General features: G+C 38.1%; 1 protein-coding gene across 1 annotated transcript in view; it reads left to right on the top strand.

Moving 5' to 3' along the window:
- Positions 1 to 24162, top strand: part of PPM1E (protein phosphatase, Mg2+/Mn2+ dependent 1E) — a 208142-nt gene that overhangs the window by 173663 nt on the left and 10317 nt on the right. Inside the window, exons 2-6 of the mRNA XM_029929266.1 lie at positions 9189 to 9307; positions 16263 to 16462; positions 20523 to 20711; positions 23321 to 23464; positions 23693 to 23786. Coding sequence (XP_029785126.1) covers positions 9189 to 9307; positions 16263 to 16462; positions 20523 to 20711; positions 23321 to 23464; positions 23693 to 23786 — 746 coding nt within the window. The remainder of the gene's footprint in view (positions 1 to 9188; positions 9308 to 16262; positions 16463 to 20522; positions 20712 to 23320; positions 23465 to 23692; positions 23787 to 24162) is intronic.

Raw genomic sequence — 24162 nt, 5'->3', positions numbered from 1 at the left:
ATAAGAGACTCTTAAATGGAGAGAACAAGCAGAGGGTTGCTGTGGAGGGGTTGTGGGAGGGGGAATGGGCTAAATGGGTAAGGGGCATTAAGGAATCGACTCCTAAAATCATTATTGCATGATGTGCTAGTGGATGTAAATTAAAAAATAAATTATTGGGATGCCTGGGTGGCTCAGTCAGTTGAGTATCCGTCTTCGGCTCAGGTCATGATCTCATAGTTCGTGGGTTCGAGCCCCGTGTCAGGCTCTGTGCTAACAGCTCAGAGCCTGGAGCCTGCCTCCGATTCTCTGTCTCCTTCTCTCGCTGACCCTCCCCTGCTTGTGCTGTCTCTCTCTGTCTCTCAAAAAAAAAAAAAAAGCCATAGAAAAATAGTATAAAAAGAGATGGTTTAGGAAAAATGGTTATGGAAAAAATATTTTTTTTAAATTGAGGCTCAAAACGCTAAAAAAAAAAAAAAAAGCCATACAAGGGCTTCTGGATGGGTCAGGTGGTTTAGTGTCAGACTCTTGATCTCAGCTCAAGTCTTGATCTCTGGGTTGAGAGTTCAAGGCTCACACTGGGTTCCATGTGGGGCATGAAGCCTACCCGCCCTCCCAAAAAAGCCAGACATACTTTTGAAATTTAAATACATTATCTTTTAGTGAGAGGAACTAAAGTCTCAAATATAAGTGAGGTGTCAGCATAAACAATTTATTTGAGTTGACAACAAAAGTATAAATATGACTATAATTCCTGTTTGCCAGTGTTTATAACCCATTTATTGATACTGGACGGTTTCATAGCCTATATGTACTATCTCAACATTGTTACGTGGGATACTCTTTCATAAATATATTAATTTAATAGTCTTAGGTAACATGCATTCAGAGGGGTTAGGGAATGACTTAAACATATATAAATCAGAAAAACAGAAGTTTACTCATTCAGCAAAAATTGATCACGTGTGTCAGGCACTTATGTGGGCATTAGGCATCAATCAGCTAAAACAATGGAGTGAAGACATAAGCAATAAACATAAGAAACACATGCAATATACTAGAAAAGTAAAAGGTTATGCAAAAAGGGAAAGACGTACAGTAGTGAGAGGATTTACAAGTGAGAGGGATTATAAGTGCAGGGAGGAGAGGAAGAACCCTCAAAGGAGACTGAGAAGACAGAACCCAAAGAGTTACACAAGAGAGTGTGATGATCTAGAAGCCTAGTGAAGAAGGTATATCAAAGTAGAGGGAATGATAAACAGTCATATGATAGCCACTTAGCAGCCACTAAATTAGTCAGACCTGGGAAGAGATTGTAAGATTTAGCAACAGGAAGGTCACATTAGTGGTATTTTCAAGTTTCAGTAAACTTGTGCTGTTTAATTCCTTTTGGTCATGGAGAAAGGATTGACAAGAAAGTTACTGCTAAACTCTCTTCTTTTTGTGGTCTTGTGTACTAGTGATAGTTTGACCTTGTATAAGTGTGTAGCATCTAGATTGCTCTTCACATAAAACTTAGGATACTGTTGTTTCTGCTTGAATGTCAACCTGGTCATTGTGAACAAATGGTTAAGATTACACTAATAGCAACAGTAGGGAATGAGATTTCTGTTGTGAGAACCCCATACTCAGAACTGCAGGAACTAGTCATTTGGAAGGTAACATTATTTAGATTCAGAAAAGCTAACTAAGAGAATCTGTGATGTGTGGGCATTCCTCCAGGTGGCATTCCTCGAGGTTGCTATAGAAAGGAAAAAAATAGCTTGAAGAGGGAAAAATTCAGCTCTGATTTTAATTGTTTGCTCCACTAAGAAAAAGAATACCAAGTCAGGTGAAAACTTTGCCTTTAAAATTACATATGATTAACTTGTGGGGGGTGGTGGTGGTGATCAGAAATTCAGCATTTAAATGCTGTCACCCTAGCAAGGATATACTCAGTAGATAGAATCATCGTAACATGTGGGCTGAGATGAGGCTGTTCTAGACGAGTCTCTCAAAGTTAATTGATGGAAACTTCCCACTTTCCAGAATGTTTATTACCTTAGCAATGCTGTGCCATGACTGCTGGAACACAGCTGTGGGTGCTGTGCCAACACCCACGTTGCCAGTGTCAGGAAGGATGTACTTTTAAACCTCTAATTTATCTAATAATGTCTTTAGTGATTTGTGTAGGTTTGGCATTGTGATGAAAATGCTTCCTAGCCTGGTTTATAATGAGAATTCAGTTGGCAGCCTTAAAATGTATATTGTCTTACTAACAAGATACTAACAAGTCAACTTAGAAAAAGATCTGACTAAAATACTCTCCTGTCCACTTACCAGGACTTACCCACTCATGATACTTGAAAATGAATGCAAGTTAAATGTCTTTATGCCATAATAGCTTTTTGTGGTTTCTGTTCTATACTGAGATGGCAGTACACAGTGCTAGAAGGGAGCTACCTTTCATATTCAATTCCAATCTGACTCCTTTTCTTTTCTCTAATGGAAAGTGTAAATTGGACTTATCAACCTATAGAGTGGAGGTATAATGATAAGCTCTCATAAATGAATATTTTAAAACTTTAAGTTAATTTGAGAGCAAGAGCATGAGCACAAGCGGGGAAGGGGCAGAGAGAAGAGACAAAATCCCAAGCAGGCTCTGCACCATCTGTGAGATCATGACCTGAGCCGAGATTGCGAATGGAACACTTAACCAACTGTGCCACAGAGGCGCCCCCATAAATAAATATTTTTAAGGAAATCATATTCTCTTGTTTGAAGTATTGAGCTTCATAACCAATTGGTGATATTATGTTACACTATGTTTATGGTATAGATGTGTCTCTTTAAGAAAACAAGCTATATAAAATCTGATGGATTCTTTCATAACTAGTGGATTCACTACAGTGATTGATTATAGAGAGTACAGTTTATGAAGTTTAATAGAGTTTGGATTTTTACCTTACAATATATAACATTGAGAAAGTCGGTATACAGAGAAATTCAAGTATCCATGTATTCACTAACATAAATAGTATTAATGAAGTGGCTTGTTTTATTTATGTTACTACACTTAAAAATTAAAACTAAGATTTGGCTATTGTAGAAAGTGCTGCTCTGAACATTGGGGTACATGTGCTCCCTTGTATCAGCACTTCTGTATCCCTTGGGTAAATCCCTAGCAGTGCAATTGCTGGGTCATAGGGAGTTCTATCGATAGTTTTTTGAGGAACCTCCACACTGTTTTCCAGAGCGGCTGCACCAGTTTACATTCCCACCAACAGTGTAGAAGGGTGCCCGTCTTTCCACACCCTCGCCAGCATCTATAGTCTCTTGATTTGTTCATTTTAGCCAAATCATGGAAAGAGCCTAAATGTCCATCAACTGATGAATGGATCTAGAAGATGTGGTATATATACACAATGGAGTACTACATGGCAATGAGGAAGAATGAAATATGGCCATTTGTAGGAAAGTGGATGGACCTTGAGGGTGTCATGCTAAGCGAAATAGGTCAGGCAGGGAAGGATGGATACCATATGTTTGCATTCATAAGTCTAACAGGAGAGACCTGGCAGGGAACCATGGGGAGAGGAAGGGGGAAAGAGAGCAGGGGAGAGTGAGGGACACAGATCAAGGAAGACTACTGAATACTGAAAAGGAACCATGGACTGCAGGGGGAGGGGGTGGGAGGGGGTGATGGTCATGATGGGGGGCACTTGTGGGGAGAAGCACTGGGTGTTATATGGAAACCAACTTGACAATAAACTATTTTTAAAAAGGCTAAAATGTATAATAAAAAAATTTAAACTAAGTGGACCTCTAATTAATGATATTTCAATGTTGTTCAAAGGCTTGCATATCTCTAAATTGCCATGATTACTGACCCTCCTCTCCTATTTGCTATGCAATACATTTGTCAAACTTAGAGACTTTCCATATCAGCACTGTATATGTGTCTTTCAAGGGTCATATGAAAAATGGTGAAATAAAGGATTTTTGCTATGTTATTATCATGTTAGTCATTCTTGATAATTCTCTTTAAAATGACAAGCTCTAATGATAAGCTTTTATTTGACTTGTATCAAATATTCTCTGATGTGACTATGTTTTATAATATATTTGAAATTCTGAGTTTTCAGATATAATCACTTTCACTTCAGAGTCAAAATCATAAGAACTTATTCACGTTGTTACAGCTCTCTGACAGGTAGAAATAGCTGATGTGGGTGAAGCGTCTAGCTTGATGTTTTATATCTAGCTATTAGTCAGCTAATCCTCCTTCCTACTTCACTGAAAATATTTTCATTCTGTCTGACAAAAAGTAAAAAATTACATTAACTGTGACTAAAAATGTATTGCAGATGACACATTAATGAGACTAATGGGTTCTTGCCTTATTCTTTAAAGTTTTCATATTTGTACCTTTGGTGTGCCTAGATCCTAGATATTTGAATAATTACACAAAAGATATCTTTTTTCTTGGCAGGGTAGGAATTCTAGGGAATAAGATTACAATAAAGGTTTTTAGGTAATTTTAACATAAATTTTGAAACAAAAGGACCAAGTAATTCTTGTAACTATATATTAAAATTCCACTTATGCAAAATATTTGGATGTTGCTGGTTAGTCAAAATAAAGCATGGTAGAAAGGTAAAGACAGACAATGCTAACAGAGTTTATTTAGGTTTATGGAGAAAAATTTTGACATATCAAGAAAAATACAGTTAACTTAGCATGAAAGGAGAAATGGTAATATGGCTTATAAAGCATTTGGATTTTAAGGGAGGCCATCAGTTGATTTCATAATTGTTTAAGGGCAGTAGCTTTCAAAACATTTTTTTAATCACAAAATATACTTATTATGTATCCAGATACTTAGCCTTACGTCATGTACTCTATTTCCCTTTTTTTAAAAAAATGCTGGTCAGAATTCATAAATTCATTAACCACTAACCTATAATTTGAAAAATACTGATGAATGGTAAAGATAGCTAGTTTTCTAATTTTTTTCCCTTCAAGACTTAGAATGTAAACATTGTCATTTTATCTGTTTCTAAACCACTCACCCACTCACTTTCTTGAACTCACCTAAACCTTGTTATCATGAAAATTGCACTGGCTCCACAATCCTATCCACACGCATCCTGCTCTCAGACTACAACATTTCATCCTTCCGGGTTATGTGCCCAAGTACTCCCGACTATGATTGTTTTGTTACACAAAGACCACACTGATTTGCCACTCGTGTCTCTTCTTTCTTAGCCAATTTAAAGTCCCTGGTTCAATGTTATAATCACATGCTTAAAAGACAATAAATTTCCATATCTCGTCTTCACTTTTTATATATTTAAAAAAATTTTTTTAATGTTTTTTTTTAAATTTATTTTTGATACAGAGAGAGACAGAGCATGAGAGGGGGAGGGTCAGAGAGAGAGGGAGACACAGAACCAGAAGCAGGCTCCAGGCTCTGAGCTAGCTGTCAGCACAGAGCCTGACGTGGGGCTCGAATCCACAAATGTGAGATCTGACCTGAGCCAAAGTCGGAGGCTTAACCGACTGAGCCACCCAGGCGCCCCTCATCTTCACTTTTTAATACTTACCTTGAAAAATCCCAAATCTTGACAAACTAAACAATTCTTTTTACCCACACATATTCCAGCACATGAACATAGATGGAGAAAATTGTACAGCCAGAAAGACTGGTTTCATTTAAAATTGTCTCAAGCTTCCAACAATCTCATAGCACTGACAGTCCTACTACTCTCTTTCATACATCTCCTCATTCCTCCTGCCACATGTACTTTCTTTCTACCTTCACCACCCAGTTGATAACCTATTCCAGTGATTCTCAAAGTGTGGTCCCTAGACCAGCAGCATGAACCTCATCTGGGAACTGGTTAGAAATGAAAATTTTCAAGTCTTCAGATCTACTGAGTCAGAAACTCAAGGTGATTCTGATGCCTGCGAAAGTTTGAGAACTGCTGATCTAACCTACCATACTTCATTAAGAAGCCATGCTCTAGAATTTAAGCTCCAGAGGAGGGGTTATTTTAGGTTTTGTTTTTCATGTTTATTTGTTTATTTTGAGAGCGAGACAGAAAGACCATTAGTGGGGGAGAGGTAGAGAGAGAGAGAATCCCAAGCAGCCTCTGTGCTCTGAGAGAGGCACAGAGCCTGACATGGGGCTCGATCCCACAACTGTGAGATCATGACCTGAGCTGAAATCAAGTCCGGCACTCAAGCAACTGAGCCACCCAGGCACCAACTTTTTGTTTTTAAGTATAATTGACATACAATATTAGTTTAAGGTAAACCACACAGCGATTCAACAATTATATACACTGTGAAATGCTCACCACATATAGTAACCATCTGTTACCATACAAAGTTACTTTAATATTATTGACTATATTCCCTATGCTGTACTTTTCATCCCCATGACTTATTTTATAACTGGAAGTTTGTACTCCTTAATCCCCTTCATCTATTTTCCATTACCTCTCTGTCCTTTGGCAACCACTAATTTGTTCTCCACATTAGTTTATTTCTGTTCTTTGTTCATTCATTTGTTTTTTGGATTCCACATATAAGTGAAATCACATGGTCTTTATTCTGAATTTTTTCACTTAGGTCCATTCTTGTTATCTTGAAAGGCAAGATTTCATTCTTTTTTATAGCTAATGTTCTATTGTATATACACCACATATTCTTTATCCATACGTCTGTGGATGGACATTCAGGTTGTTCCCTTACCTTTGCTATTATAAATAGTGCTGCAACAAACATAGGAGGTCATATATCTTTCTGAATTAGTCTTTTTGTTTTCTCTGGGTAAATACCCGGAGGTGGAATTACTTGGTTGTATGGTATCTCTGTTTTAATTTTTTTGAGTGGCTACACAAATTTACATTCCCGCCAACAGTGTATGAAGGTCCCAAAGGCAGGAGTCTTTTTTGGTCATTTATATCCTAAGTGCCAGAATGGTGCCTGGAACACTGTAAGCCTCAGGAAGTTACTGTGGGAGCATACCTTTCGATGGGAACGCTCTTATTTCCTCCTAAGAAATCTAGAAACCTACCTGCAACTGTACCGTACCCATTTTCTTTCTTTTCTAGCTAGTGAAATGTGCCAATGTGCCTCATGCTGTCAAAGGTCAGCATTACCAGATATGGATTAGATCTCATCTCTCCTTGCCTTCTCAGGAACTTTGCTTCTTTGGTCATTCCCTGTGTCAATCTACATTATCTGTCAGTCTTTCTCTACTAGATCATTTCATTTAGTGTACGGTCAGATTCTACATCATTCTCAAACAAGAACAGACTCCCTGTCCTTGTATGCCCTTTCAGTTACTGTCCCATTTCTGTTTGCCTTCACTGCTTCACCTCCTTGCCTTCCACTTACCCCTTCTAATCTTATTTTCACCTCCACTATTCAGTGGTTCTTAACAAAGTCAATGAGTTTTTAAACATCTTTATTGAGATATAAATCACATACCATAAAAGTTACCCATTTTCAATGGTTTTAGTACATTCAGAAGTGCTTAATCATCACTACCATCCAAGATTTAGAACATTTTTGTCACTCCCAAGAGAACCCTCCTACCCATTAGCAGTTACTCCCTACTCACCTCACCCTCTGCCCTAGGCTACCGCTACTGTGCTTGTTTCTATAGATTTGCCTATTGTGGACTTATTCCTGTGAATGGAATCATAGAGTATGTGGTCTTTTGTGACTGGCTTCTATTACCATAATGTTTTCAGGGCTTATCCACATTGTACCATGTATGTATACCTTGTTACTTTATGGCTGTATATCCATTGTATGAATACACTGCCTTTTATTTATCCATAATCAGTTGGTGGACAGTTGGTTGACAGTTGACTCTTGATTTTGGCTCAGGTCACGAGCTCAAGGTTTATGAGTTCGAGTCCCACATTGGGCTCTGCATCGACAGTGTAGAGCCTGCTTGGGATTCTCCTTCCCTTTCTCTCTCCCTCCCCCCCCCCCTCTCTCTCCCTCCCTCCCTCCCTCCCTGTCTCCCTCTCCCTTTCTCTCTCCTTCTCCCTCCCTCAAAAAAAAAGAAAAAAAAAAACAACTTTAAAAAATCCATACAATCCGTACATTCATGGCTTCCAAATTTCCTAACATCTCGAGTTCCACGATAGAATATCTAATAACCATTTAATAACTTTACTAGGCTATCTCACAGATATTTCCATTTAACATGCTAAAATTAATTATTTTCTTTACCCTTTCCCCCCACAAACCTGTTCTTTTCCTGGTTTCTCCATCTAGGGGAATGATGCCATATTCACGTAGTTGCTAAGACCAAAACCCAGGACTCAGCCTTAATTCTTTTCTTTCACCTCTGTATTCCAATAATCAGCAAGTTTTGTATTTTCTTTCTCCAGAATATACTTTTCTTCAATCTCACTTGAATTACAACAATCTCCTTATTAGCCACCCTTCTTTATTCTTGCTCCTTTCAGATTTCCATTGGGAGTCAAAGTTATATTTTAATTAGTATGTCTGGTTATGGCATGCCTTGCTCACAATCTTCAGTGACTTCCCACTGCACTTTGAGTAAGATCTGAATTCCTTTCATGGTCTAAAAGGTTCATATAACTGGCCGTTGCTTATGCCTCTGACCTTATTCCCTGCCATCTTACCTCCTTATCCACTATCTTCATCTTCTCTGGGCTTTTTTTCAATTCCTCAAACATACTCAGCTCTCAGAAAGGATCTGTACACATGGTACTTTCTATGCCTGGAATATTCTCTCCCAACTTCCCACTCCCACAGAACTGAATCTTTCCTATTCCTCAGGAATAGATTCCTGAATCTATTGGAATCCTTGGAATCTAGAAATCCAAGATATAGATTCCTGGCCATTCTTAGTAGGTGTCACTCTCTTTATTCTCTGTCACTGTGTCCTGTTTGTTTCTTTTATAAAACTTATCCCAATTTTAACTATTTGTTTACTTATTTATCATCTGTCTTCCTAAATACATTATAAGCCCTACTGGGTCAGAGGCCATGTCTGTGTTATTCACTTACCTGAAGACAAGGCAGAGTGCCTAGCACATAATATGCACTCAATAAATGTGTTGAATAGTGTTTAAAGGTATAATTTTGTTTTGAGACAAATATATTAATAATAAATAATTATTAATTTTAAATGGATTATTTCCTAATTCATACTGAAATAGCCCTTTCTCTTTCAGTAATTGCCCTTCCTTTTTGGCTGCTGCTTTAGCCAGAGCCACATCAGACGAAGTCCTTCAGAGTGATCTTTCTGCACATTATATCCCAAAGGAAACGGATGGCACAGAAGGAACTGTGGGTGAGTACCTTTCTATATTATTTGCTTAAAAATACTAAAATTATGGGGTGCCTTGGTGCTCAGTCAGTTGAGCATCCAACTCTTGATTTCAGCTCAGCTCATAGTTTCATGGTCATGGGATGGAGCCTGGCATCAGGCTTTTGTGTGGAGCATGGAGCCTGCTTGGGATTCTGTCTCCCTCACTGCCCCTCCCCTTCTCACATATGTGCTCTCTCTCTCAAAATAAACTTTATATATATATACATATTAAAATCTTCTCACATGTAGTGACACAGAAAATATCTACACGACATGAAATCTAATTATTTACCCACTTGTTGATTTTACAGCACAAGGAGAAAAACATGCAAAAAAATTATATATATATATATATATATTATACTCCAAACTAGTCAATAAAAGGAGGGAAAAAGAAAAAATACAAATGTATTTTGAAAATGTGTGACAATAATTGGAGCAAGAGATAGCCCTAACAAAATATTACCATAAATAATGCCGAGGTAAGTGGAAAGAGTGAAGTGAGCGGTATGAAGGCATCACAGAGAAGATGAGTGAGGGGACCGAGAGTTTGAGCAAAACCTATTTAAAACTTTTAGCTTAAAAAAAAAAAAACTTTTAGCTTACCTTTAAGAATCCAAGTAAAAAATCATGTAAAAAATTAAGAAATCATTTGTAACATAACTTCTCATTCATTATATTAAGTTTTATTTCTACCAAAAAATGAAGAGTTCTTTATGACAACTATGTAACATGTGATTTAATTGTATGGATCACTGGACTTCTTTTTTCCAGGCAAATTAAGAGTTTCTTTTTTTAATGATGTATTCCCACTTCTTTTTTTTTTTTAATGTTTATTTATTTTTGAGAGACAGACTGAGAGTGAGCAGGGGAAGGGCAGAGGGAGAGGGAGACACAGAATCTGAAGCAGGCTCCAGGCTCCGAGCTGTCAGCACAGAGCCCGACTTGGGGCTCGAACTCACAGACAACGAGATCATGACCTAAGCCAAAGTCGGCCGCTTAACCAACTGAGCCACACAGGTGCCACAAGGTTTTATTTATTAAGGAAGGCTTATTTTATTAACATATTATGCTTATACATATTTGCCAGGCTCTAAAGAAATACCAATTAGGACTACTACTCAGAATCATTAAGGAATTTTAAAACTTTTTAAAAAATGTTTATTCATTTTTGAGAGAGAAAGACAGAGACACAGCACAAGCAGGGGAGGGGCAGAGAGGAGAGAGAGACAGAAACTGAAGCAGTCTCCAGGCTCTGAGCTGTCAGCAAAGAGCCTGATGTGGGGCTTGAACTCATGAACCATGAGATCATGACCTGAGCTGAAGTTGGATGCTTAACTGACTGAGCCACCCAGGCGCCCTCTGTCTTTTAAAAACTTTTTAAGGACTTTTAATATTTCATTTTATTTGTTCCAATGTAAGCATTTGCCTTTAAACATGGTGCATAAGGAACAGAGCATATATTAATGAAACAAAGTAGCTAATCCCAGAGAACTTGAGGCAGATATAAAAGTAAACATTTCTGTTCTTCCTTTATCTCTCTAGATCATTTTTGACAGAAAATTGGCAAGAAAGGAATTCCTCTTCTTGTTTTTACTGAAAATAATTGATTCACTTGGAACCAAATTGTTCCAGAGACAACTTGGATGGAATTCCTGCTACAAAGCATTGGTCTTTCCTCTGGTACTGATGCATGAAGTAAAAGCCCTGTAATGAAAAGATGAGGGAGATTAAATTCTGCTTCACTGCAGCCTGGGTGATGGCTGACTCAGCTCCAGCTCAGTACAGTGACATTAACGACTAATGAGTAATTTACAGCTGCGAGGGGGCGGATTGCTACTTTGGACAATTTTCTCTTTTTCACACTCTTTTTATTTTATTTTTCCGTTTCAAGCAGCAATTATATATACTGCTGTTCTACACTCCCTGCAGAAAAAGAATACTTAACGTAGCAAGATTGAAGTATTGCCCTGCATGCTTATTTTGGAAGAATTTTCAGAACCCCCATAAGATAGCAAAAGTGAAATGGTAGTATCATTGGTCGTTCTGATTTTATATTTTTTTAAGATTACCCATTAATGTCTCTAAACCATGGCTGTGATTCAGAATGATCTGTTGTAATTCTGACTATTTGCAAGTCCTTAATCCATGTAACCCAAATCAGTCAGTGTGCACTGCACTGAGGAGAATCCTACAGGGCATATTGTGTTTATCCACACATCAGAGTGGGAAATGAGCTTACCAAATAAGGTCTGCTGTCACTGGCTTAGAGGCACTCAAGTCCCCACTGAAATGCCATTGTCTCTCCTCTTGCTGTTTCCAAAAACAGACCTAAAAAAAAATCCTTAACCTAAATGTTTATGTCATCCATAGCAAAATGTTTGCTAAATGACCTTGTGTGTCTGTCTCTTGGTACAAATTTAGTTTGGTGGATATAACTCCTGTCCAGACAACCTAAACCAATTTAAAACAACCCAGTCTAAAAATTAAGAACAAGAAAGGGAAAATGACCACTAATACAGAGGAAATTAAAAGAATTATGAAAACTTTGTATAAGTAAATCTGAAAACCTGGGTATTTTCTAGAAAAATACAAATTAACAAACTTTATCTTAAAAAAAAATGGGAGAGAGAGAAATTGAGAAGATTGTCCAGGAGCTGTCTTCCAAAAAGGAGAAAGTATAAGGTTATTCTACAGGTAAACATTTTCAAATGATCAAAGACAGATAATTCCAATGTTTATTTATTTATTTATTAAAAAAAATTTTTTTAATGCTTTTTATTTATTTTTGAGAGACAGAGAGACAGCTGGAGCAGGGGAGGGTCAGAGAGAGAGGGAGATAAAGAATCTGAAACAGGCTCCAGGCTCTGAGCTAGCTGTCAGCACAGAGCCTGATGTGGGGCTCGAACCCACGAACCGTGAGATCTGACCTAAGCCGAAGCCGATGCTCAACCGACTGAGCCACCCAGGCGCCCCTCCAATGTTTTTTTAAACATATGCTTTAATGTTTATTTACTTTTGAGAGAGACAGAGTACAAGTACAAGACAGAGATAGAGGGAGACAGAATTCAAGCAGACTCCATCCAGGCTCTGAGCTGTCAGCACAGAGCCTGATGTGGGGCTTCGAACTCACAGACTGTGAGATCATGACCTGAGCTGGAGTCGGACGCTTAACCGACTGAGCCACCCAGGTGCCCTCAGATAATTCCAATGTTTTTTAGAATGAATTATCCAGTTGCACAAAAAAGGAAAATTTGCAAACCATAACGCAATGCCAAAACTTGCCTGAAACAAAACTAAAAAAGGATATGAGAGGTCAGTCATAGTAATCAATGTAAAAATCTTAAGTAAAATACTTGTAGATTGAGTACAACAGTTCATTCATTCAGTGTGTTTTATCTTGAGGGCTGACCATATGCTTAGCATGTGCTGAGGAGACCAGAAACAAAACAGAAATAATAGGAAGGCTGTTAGCATAATTTATATTATTAATAGGTCAAAAGAAAAACAGAGTTATCTCAAAAGATGCCCAAAGAAGCATCTGATAAAATTGTAGGACAAAATTTGGCTCAGAGCAAAATCTAGCATTTGGGCATAATGTATTAAGAACTTTTTGGTTGTGGGGTGCCCGGCTGTCTCATTTGGAAGATCATGTGATTCTTGACCTTGTAAATTCGAGTCCCATGTGGGGTGTAGAGATTACTTGAAAATAAAATCTTAAAAATTTAGTTGCAAATGACCACTAACAATCCAGACTGCTTTCAGCAAAACAGAATTTATTGGCTTCAATGTATTGGCTACATGGCTTGATTCAAGGCTTCACATGATTCATCAGAACCTGGCATATCTCCAAATCTCAGTTGTACTCTGTTTTGTTTTCTTTTTTTTTTAAGTAGTCTCTACACCTAACATGGGCTTGAACTCACAAACCTGAAATCAGCAGCTGCATGCACCCTCTTTAATTTTGATTTTATTTTCAGGCTCCATATGGTGGCAAGATCACTATTAGGTGCACCAGGTCTTCATCTGCCCAGGTACAAATCAAGCAGGAAAATAAGAGTAAAGTCTCAGCTGCTTATACATAAATCACTGGATTCACTCTAACCAACCCAGCTTGGGTTATTTCCAATTCCTGAACTGATCACTATGGCCAGAGGAATGTGATTCTCTAATTAGCTAGTCCTGAATCTCATGTTTTACCCATAGATACACAGGGACTGAATAGAGAAGGAAATGTCTCTGGTAGAAGGAGAAATGTGGCTAGGTAGCAAAAACAAACAAAAACACATTAAAGCAAAGTTCTTGACTCAAAATGGGAAATAAAGTAAAATAACTAGGAATGTATTAAGAAATATGACGTTCCTGGGGCCCCTGGCTGGCTCAGTTGGAAGAGCATGCGAACTCCAGGTCATGAGTTTGAGCCCCATGTTGGGGGTAGAAATTACTTTAAAAAAATCCTATTAGGGGCGCCTGGGTAGCCTGGTTGGTTAAGCATCTGACTTCGGCTCAGGTCATGATCTCATGGTTCATGGGTTTGAGCCCTGCGTCGGGCTCTGTGCTGACAGCTAGCTCAGAGCCTGGAGCCTGCTTCAGATGCTGTGTCTCCCTCTCTCTGCCCCTCACCTGCTCATGCTCTGTCTCTCTCTCTCTCTCTCAAAAATAAACATTAAACATTTTTTTAATCCTATGTTAAAACTCTGTTAAGCAACATAAGTATTTAATTAATGAAACAATATAATTTGTTTTTTAGATAAGACTATGAAAATACATCAGTGTTTTTGCAGGTTACTCTATAAATTCAAGGTGACCCCAAACACAAGGGCAACAGATTTTTCCCCCTCAAACATGGCAAAATAAATAGAAAATTCATCTGAATAAGAATGAACATGTCAAACTACCCTAGTGATAGCCTTTTAAAATTAATATTAGGTAGGAAAACTAGTGCTGATATGAAAACATGTTATAAAGTCCAGTAGACAGCACAGGTATGGAAACGTTCTCTGCCTGCGTTGTCCAATGTGGTAGTTACTGGCCACATGTAGTTACTGAGTATTTGAAATATAACCAATGTAACTCAAAAACCAAATTCTAAATTTTACTTAAAGTTAAATGGCCACATGTAGCTAGTAAGCAACCTTACTGGACAGTGCAGGTCTATATAAGAACAGTAATATACAAGCCAAAAAATGATCTTATGGTTTCTATTATTTAGAATACTATCTGGAAACTATCCTGATAGTTAATACCAATTACTTGTTTCACCCCACTCCGTTCTCCCTAAGTGTTTCCAAAGTCAATTATTGTTTTGCGGTCCTTTGTTGTGATTGAGTCAAATTCACACCTATGCTGCTGCAGAGACCAGATGGGATGGTGGCTGAAAAAGTCTCTGGGCAGCTGGTGCTTTAAAAAAATAAAGATTGGAGTTTTGTCAAAACAGTAAAAATATTGGCTTGTCTACTAGCCTCAGTTCCTCTCTTATACACACCTTCTGAGGTTGTGCTGGCTCTTTGAACTGCCTTTCTCTTTCAGATGTACCCTTGATTTTTACTTAAATAAAAACATCAAGGGGGACAGAGCCAAAAAATGTATGTTACCACGCTATACTATGTTAGGAGAAAAAAAAAAAAGGGCAAAGAAAATCCTTGAGATGAGCTTTCTGAATATAGTCATTGTTGGAAGGATTTTGAATAAGAAAACAGGTAAATATAGTCATAAATTAAAGCAGTGGTAGGGAAAGGAATAATAAAATGGGAATCTAAGTTCCTGGGCCATTCTAGAACACAAAGTCTGTCTTCTGTGGGATCTGTGTTCTAGATCAGAGGAGTCATGTGCAGCCACTGGCCATCTGGTATACATTTTCTTAGGCTGTCAGGCAATATCTGATTTATGTAAAGTAAAAAAAAGTTTCTGGAGAATTCTAAATTTTTTTTTTTACCTGTTTACCTGGGATGTAGGAATCTCTAAACTGCTGGCCTGAGAAAACCTCATCTCCCCGTGGTTATTTAACCGCCGCACTTGAGTAGAGGACAGCTGGAGCTGAGAGGGCGGGAGGCACTATTCACAACATCTGTTGTCCACTGAGGGATGCGAGTCCGACTCGGAAGTCAGCTCATCTGCTCCACACGATAGTCAGGCAGTAGACAATCTAGGGTGAAGAACCCTCTGGTTGCTCTTTTTCTATCCAGGGTTACACATACAGAGTTTAAGTACTTTTTTCCTTAGAGACCTGTAAAACTTTAAAATTTTTACCTCATTTGTTAACCTTTTAGCTAAATTATTGAAGCTATTGCCAAAAACTTTAATTTAAAAAATTCATCAAATCAGAAAAATGTATATAATTTAGTTCCAAATTATGATCAGTTACAAGAGAGAAAAGTTAGGGAACTGGAGGGAAGTAAAGGAAGAGGTCAGGAAGAAAAAGACAAAAGCAAAATGGTAATCAGAATACACTCTCATTCCTGTAGTTTGCAAAATAAATGATGTTTTCATAGGCCTTTCATATTCCAATTGGCTGAATAACTACTATCCCTGTTTCAGTCATTCTTCTAAGCAGGGGGCGCTTGGCTCTCCGGATAATAGCCCTGGCAGCCAACCAAAAGGGAGACACTGCTGTGGAGCCGAACTAGATAGCAGTGGTCACAGCGCTTCGAGGGTTGGAAGAAATCCAGTCTAGGAATAGATCCAACCCTGGCCAGAGGTTTTCTCCTCATGACATAAGGATATCTTAGTGGCAGCTGCTGGCTGATGATTTCCTACTAGATTGGTTGTCATTTTCTCTCTTCAGAAGCAACATTTCATTTCTCTTGAAAAAAGGAATTTCTTCTATTGAGTAAGGAGGAGTTTGACTAAGGTGACCTACTTCTGTCTTTACCAAGCAGGCTAGTGAAAAGCAGCTTTAAATGGCTCTTCACTGGGGGTGTCTGTGTTTCTTTCACAGAGATTGAGACAGTGAAATTGGCGCGTTCTGTCTTCAGCAAACTACACGAGATTTGCTGCAGCTGGGTCAAAGACTTCCCTCTCCACAGGAGACCCCAGCTTTATTATGAAACGTCAATCCATGCCATCAAAAACATGCGCAGGAAAATGGAAGACAAACATGTCTGCATTCCTGACTTTAATATGCTCTTCAATTTAGAGGTAAAGGGCACTTCTCAAGAATCTGTAAGATTTAAAAAACAAACACCTTCATGGTCCTATTTTCTGATAGCATCTCTGATGGGTTGGAGGACTAAAGGCAGAGTGGCACAAATTTGCTTGCATTAGACAGAAAAGAAACTATTTTATGTTATTTTGGGGGTTTTGTTTATTTTTAAGGAAGCTTTATGCCCAATGTAAACCCCAGATCAAGAGTCACATGCTCCATTGACTGAATCAGCCAGGCACTCCTATTTTTGTTATTTTTGAATAGATAATGCATCCACATAGTTCAGAATTGGAAAATAAAAATCTCTCTCTTATCCTTGTCTCGCATTCAGTGCTCCTCCATGAAGACAAGGGAAGTTACCCAATTGTTGTGTACTTTCAGAGTTATTCTATAAACATATAAGCAAAAAAGAAAACTGTCATATCTCAGTAAAGCTGTTGATTAAGTTCCCACATACTATGTTGTTGAAGCAACATAAAACACAAACATAAAAGAATGAATTTGAGACAGAGACAGTTTTCTGATTTCATTGACTTCTTTTTAAAGTCTTGGTTTCTGATGCAGGAAAATAGCTGGAATTACATTTCCTGAATCTGTGACTGACAAATTGGATCATACGAGCCTTGTCAGCTTAATAACCATTTTCTTGTTATCTTCCTCTTGTGTTTCTATGAAATGTATTAGGTTAGTGCAAACAGTGGTAGGTTTGTTTCCTTTGCCTGTCACTTGCCTCTTTTCTTCATTCAAGTCCATAAGTTAAAAAGTACAACGTAGTAATTTATACAAAGCACAATATTTCCTTCATTTGGCAGCTAAATTTAAATTTTAGCTGACAGGGTCTGCTAAGCAGTGATAGTAGAATGATAATTGGTGCTTATGTTACAAAGATAGATCAGCTTTGTTTCAGATACCTTTAGTCTATCTGGATATCTTTGTTTCCGAACGTTCCATGCCCATGCAGATATAACCTAAAAGACTCTTGTATGATAAACAGCCCTTCTATCACTATGCCCATTTGAAGATTAGGTTTGAGGGCATTATTGCTTTTTTTTTTTTTTTTTTTTGCCCTGGTTGGTTTTCATTTTGCCTCAAAAGCAGCCCAAATGCCTAACTCAGAAAGGAGCACCCTGCTGTGGAGAAACAGGCTTTGAAGACAAAGGCAATTTGGCAGCACATATTTAGAACCCTATACATTTCCACACCCTTTGATCTGGTAATTTTACTTTTATAAGGACACAAATGCAGGAAATTATTACATATATTTGACATAACATTTTCTATCATAAAAAAATGGAAATTATCTAAGTCATATATAGGGAATAACTATGATACTGTTCCTGAGATGTATAGTACATATCCATTTCATATTTCTTTGAGTAATCCTTAATGACATGGGTAAAATGCTAATGATAAGATAAATGATAAAAAGGATATAAAAATGTTTAGTATGATCCTAATTTTGTTTTATTTAAAAATTTATATATATAATATATAGTACATATATAAATAAAAGACTAGTTATCTGTGAATGGTGAGATAATATAGATTTCTTTCTTTATACTTCTTTATTAGTCCCAATAAACAATACATCATCTTTATATCAGGGAAAAAACTATTTTATAACTTAAAAATTTTTAATTAAAACATTTTTTTTAAAGAGTCTTTTTGTTTTGTTTTGTTTTTTTAAATTTATTTTTGATACAGAGAGAGACAGAGCATGAGAGGGGGAGGCGCAGAGAGAGAAGGAGACACAGAACCGGAAGCAGGCTCCAGGTTCTGAGCTAGCTGTTAGCACAGAGCCTGACGCGGGGCTCGAACCCACGAACGTGAGATCTGACCTGAGCCGAAGTCGGAGGCTTAACCGACTGAGCCACCCAGGCGCCCCTAATTAAAACATTTTTAATTTAAAAATTTAAAACTTTAAGAGGTCCACTTGGCTCTCTTCCATTTCTTCAGATGCAGTATTGAACTCCCCACCATGGCACCTGGGTGGCTCAGTCTTAAGTTAAGCATCTGACTTTTGATTTCAGCTCAGGTCATGATCTCAGTTCATGAGTTCGAGCCCCACGTTAGGCTCCACATTGACAGTGCAGAGCCTGCTTGGGTTTCTCTCTCCCTCTACTCCTCTTCTGCTTATGCTCTCTCACGCTGTCAAAATAAATAAACTTAAAAAAAAAAGAATCTCCCACCAATCACACATTAAAGTTATATTCCCATGTTCTCATGAAAGTATTCTTGTCCCTTCCCTCTTTGTGATGATTCCACATCAGCTAAGTCATTTAAAAACTGCTTGTATAAGCTATTTTCCAATTTTATCCTTATTCTGCCAACTGAGTTGTTTATAAGTACTGCTTTAGTACATGTTATTTAGTACATTTAGTACCTCTCAGGAGTTGGACTTTTTTGAAGATAGTTTTGTTTAAAAAATTTTTTTTAATGCTTTTTATTTATTTTTGAGAGACAGAGAGAGATAGCTAGAGCAGGGGAGGGTCAGAGAGAGAGGGAGATACAGAATCTGAAGCAGGCTCCAGGCTCTGGAGCTAGCTGTCAGCACAGAGCCCGACGCGGGGCTCGAACCCATGAACTGTGAGATCTGACCTGAGCCGAAGCCGGACGCTTAACAGACTGAGCCACCCAGGCGCCCCAAAGATAGTTTTGTTTAATCAGCTAATCTTCAATGGCATTATAATTATATACTGATTAAATTGTTAACTGGTTGTAATGTCTATATTAGATATAATATTTGGGCATTTTTATTCTATTTATATTTGTACTTTTGTAAATGTAGTATGCGCTTTAAAAATAATTTTTCTTCTTTTTTTTAAAGATTTTATTTTTAAGTAATCTCTACACCTAACATGGGGTTTGAACTCACAGCTCCAACATCAAGAGTTGCCTGCTTCTCTGCCTGAGCCAGCCAGGTTCCCCTAAAAAGAATTTTTTCAAAGCACAAACATACCTGCTGTTTTAATAATTCTCCCAAGTCCCCATGAGGTAGCAACTCATCCCTACTTAACGGACGAGAAAATAAGCACAAGAAAATTAGATAGTTTACTTTGTATATTTGATTTCCTTTGAATGACAGGGCCCAGACTCATCTGAGCTCCCTAATCCCAAGGATGAAGTCAAAGTTTGCAAAAGAAAATGATTACATGCTTTTGCCTAAGGGGAGCCCAGGACTCAAGTGAGAGTTCAGGAAATTAGAAATCTCCTTAGTAAGCTAGATCGGAGATGTGAACCTGCTGTTGAAGATAAAGAAGCAGACTACTTAAAGGTTTAAATGGAATATTGTGATTAGGCTTCCTCTGTCAACACAAAGCACGGGAAGACCCTCTTGTGGCAGTTGCCTTTGTGCTTCACGCAGTAGGTGGGCCAGGAAGTGCGAGGCTCAATCTTGGATTAGAGGACAAGGCATAATGGTTATAGGACATTTGGACATCTAATATGGTTCATGTTCGGCTAACCAGTTTAGAGACTGTATAAGTTATGGTGGGTATTCAATGTGACTATGAATGATTTATGAAGAAGATATTATAGTTAAGAAGTATGTGTATGCTTTCATTATCTCTGTATTTTAAACAACCTAACATAATTGGCCTTGTGCTTAAGGCCAATTATCTCCTATTGTTCTCAGTTTCTAATTTTATAAGAATACTTTCATTTTGAAAAAAATACTCAGTCCACAACAGCTTTTGCTCAATTCGTCCTTCTACCTTCTCTTTCCTCCCCCTTCTCACAATTTGTAACAGCAGTTTTGAAGCAACTGTATGTGGGTGGTTTCCATGGTACAAGACAACAACTTTCACAAAGAGGGCGCTTCAGCCTGAGCTAATTGGCCATGATGTGTTCCAGTGTTATGTGTATAAACACAGATGCCCTCATATTGCAGGTATTTTAGCAGCTGATCATGCATGTCAAAAAAGGGAAACATTTAGTCTCATCTGGGTGACAAGTGTAGTAGAGGAGGAGAATGGGCATCAGTACAGGGGACTGGTCACTTGAGTCACACTGTACCTAACTCACTTAAGCTGTTTCTGTTTTTCTTATTGACAGGACCAGGAAGAACAAGCTTACTTTGCAGTGTTTGATGGCCATGGAGGAGTGGATGCTGCCATTTATGCCTCCATTCACCTGCATGTTAATTTAGTACGCCAGGAAATGTTCCCCCATGATCCTGCTGAGGCCCTGTGCCGGGCCTTCCGGGTCACTGATGAGCGGTTTGTGCAGAAAGCAGCCAGGGAGGTATGCCATTTTCTCATAAATTCCAGCCATGAATGCACTGGCTGTGCTCATTTTGGTCTGTGGTTCAAGGGCTACTTTGAATTTTGTCTTTTTGAGCAGGCATTATTTAAAGTTCTCTTTCAGGGGCGCCTAAGTGGCTCAGTCGGGTAAGTGGCCAACTTCGGCTCAGGTCATGATCTCACAGTTCATGAGTTTGAGCCTCGCATCAGGCTCTGTGCTGACTGCTCAGAGCCTGGAGCCTGCTTCAGATTCTGTGTCTCCTTCTCTCTGCCCTTCCCCTGCTCACGCTCTGTCTCTCTGTCAAAAATAAATAATAAAAACATTAAAAAAAATAAAATTCTCTTTCAAACTGTATTCTTGACCCACAGTATTAGATTCTGTAGTAGTTCCAATTCCCTCTTCAGGGTTTTAGGGAGTGGTATGATGTACTGTAGAGAAATTCTGAAGCTATAATCTTCCAGAAATCTGGTCCACTGCTGGATGTGGCAGGTGAGTTTTCTCTTTCTTATTTACCAGTGCCTGTCAGGTTCACACTAGGGCCATCTCTATAAGCAGATTTTGCTGACAGGATCTGGGTATGGTGATTAAAACAATGGACTAAAAAGGAAACAGAAGCTAGATTACTCCCATACATTTGGTTCTAAATGGGTTGGCACTGTTTTACTGTATATCTCTTGAGGGAAAATTTGCTTGGAAAGAGTGAATCCTTAGATGATTCTTGAACTGATTTTCTCTTAACAGGAAGAAAAATCAGAGCTCATATCCTAATTTCTTAAGGTTAATCAGACCTATAGTTTTTACTCTGAATGAATGACAGGGAGTTCTATATTAAGATCTAGAAGTAAAAATTTTAATCTAATTATCATTTGGGGCATTGGTATATGATTAACTACAGTACTCTATATTCATTTCTAAATGGGGGCCAATAGCAAGATAATACTTTTTAATTTTTAAAAGTAATTACAGAATAATTATATATACAAAACATAAGACTCCTCTATGAATTAAACATTAACTGTTTTTGAAATGGTCTTAGAAAGAGCAGGGTCATCATTTAATCCATTTCTTTGATCTCATAGTTATTCTATATAGCAATAGTGGTGCTTGGAATTAATGAAACAGTAATTCTGAACTATTTGGTATTAAGCAATGAAAATATTCTGTTATCTCCACCTGCATCCCAGGTTTAGATTAATATGCAATAGTAACCCCACAATAGTAACCACTAGGGTCTGTGTGTGGAGGTGGGGCTAGACAACAAAATACTTTTTGTTGACCTCAGACCTTCTCAGAGGCTTTTGAGGGCTGGCACTGCATGGCTCTGCCTACCTGAGAGCTGCTGGCTGTCCTCACTCTGACTGAGGGCAAGACCTGGCCCCTAAGAGCTGATCTGTAATCACCAACATGAAACTCAGAGACTTGCATTGTCTTCATCTTCTGTTCTTTTTTCAGTGCCCTCAGACCATGGTTTTTCTTTTGACCATGTTCACCTCATTTTCTTTGCCAGTGATCCTGATGTCTCTCAGTCTTGCCAACAGTTCTCTTGAATAATTTAGGTTTGTCTCAGCACTCACTTTTCTCCTCCTTGTGCTTCCATGTGCTGCTAACTGCTGGGAAGAAAGTAGCTATTCCTGTTGTGAAGCAGCCGTGCCTCCTGTTCTCTCCAGGGCATATGCACCGAAGTGTCTTTATCATGTGTTCCAGGGGGCTGAGTTTTTGAACATTCTGTGTGGGAAGGCATTTTATTGGTGGGTGAGGATTTATAACAAACTTTCCCTATATAGTGAAAATGAGAAGTTGTTTTTCTCATTGGATACAAGGGGCCTTTTACCATCCCTGACGCATTGATTCTAATTTAGGCCAAGTCCTTGGTAACAGAAAGTCATGCTTATTTTGTGGTGACTCATGTCAAATTGGAGATGTCACTTTATTATAGTAATATCAGGAGCATTAAGTACAGTGGTACTGAGGAACTGAGGTGAAATTCCAGGCTGTTTTTTTATGCATTGTTCCAAAAGCAAAGGCCCCTAAAATTATTATAGATTTTTTTTAACTATAAGCAACTATAAGCCAGGAAATATATATCTCTTGGCTTCTATCTTAATATTCAGAGTATGGGAGCATTTGTTGTGTATTAGTCAGATATTTTATATGTTTTTTGTAATGCTAGGATCCTCTCCATGAACATACGTCAACAACAGAGACCACAATATGGAAATTTTTAAGGATTGCTGTAGTGGACAGACCACTGGACTAGGAGGAAAAAGAATTTCAGTTGTTTTGTGTACTAATGAGTTTCCTGGCCTTGGAAAACCACATAACCTGCCATAGTTTTTCTTACCTATACATGAAATGAAATGAAATGAGATGAGATGAAATGAAAAATCATCCCTGCCTTGCATGTCATAGACAGAATGGATCTATGTGTGTGGACACAGATATACATGCACATAAAAATGCACTGAAAAATAGGAGTTGCTATTTATTGTAAAATCAAGTTATTAATAGTCTAGCTTCCAACTAAAAGTTTGTATTAACTATAAACTGCTTCTCAATGAGAATTTGATGTCTATTTATTTTTAATGACTCTAGTTTTATTTGAATTTCAGAGCTTAAGATGTGGGACCACAGGAGTGGTGACTTTTATCAGAGGTAACATGCTCCATGTGGCCTGGGTTGGGGATTCCCAGGTTATGCTTGTGAGAAAAGGCCAAGCTGTTGAACTAATGAAGCCACACAAACCGGACAGGGAGGTAAGTGTGCTGTTAGAGCACATGCCACAGAGGCGGTTTTCTAGTTACTAAGATTCATTGGAGTATTATGATTACCACCACTGGCCGAGAAACCATGCCGACCTTATAAAGGAGTAATAAAGAGAACGCTTCCAGGAAGCTGATGAGTATTGTCTCTCTTGTTTACTATATAAGGTAGACAAATCCTGAATCCAATTATTTGCTTCTCTCTATTGCATTGCTGTTTAGGATGAAAAGCAGCGAATTGAGGCTCTTGGAGGTTGTGTAGTCTGGTTTGGTGCCTGGAGAGTGAATGGAAGTCTGTCGGTCTCCAGAGCTATTGGTAGGAAAAACCAATTAATTTTTGTTTCTCCAAACTGTCCTCTTCTAGCTCATTGTCTTATATTAACTCTAGTACAATAAGGAAACCTGAAATGGTAATTTATATTATCAGACTGCTTATTATTTGAAATAACAATTGGATAATGCCTCTTAATTATTCGATTTAATCAACCTGTTTATCTATATGCTTAAATGCCATTATTAAAAGAGAACTATATTAAGAAATGCAGAACTTTCTAGTTTTTATCCATTTCTTTTTTTAAATGGAAGCCCTTAATCTTTGGGACACAAATTTGCTTAAAACTATAGTGATCCTCATTTCATTCCATTTTGGGTCATATTTAGCTTGGCTCCGTATTTTCAAGAGAATGGAAAGC

Source organism: Suricata suricatta, chromosome 17 (assembly GCF_006229205.1).
Source record: "Suricata suricatta isolate VVHF042 chromosome 17, meerkat_22Aug2017_6uvM2_HiC, whole genome shotgun sequence".
NCBI classification, from domain to species: Eukaryota; Metazoa; Chordata; class Mammalia; order Carnivora; family Herpestidae; genus Suricata; species Suricata suricatta.
The sequence above is the reverse complement of the archived record's forward strand: the minus strand, read 5'-3'. Positions and strand labels throughout refer to the sequence as shown.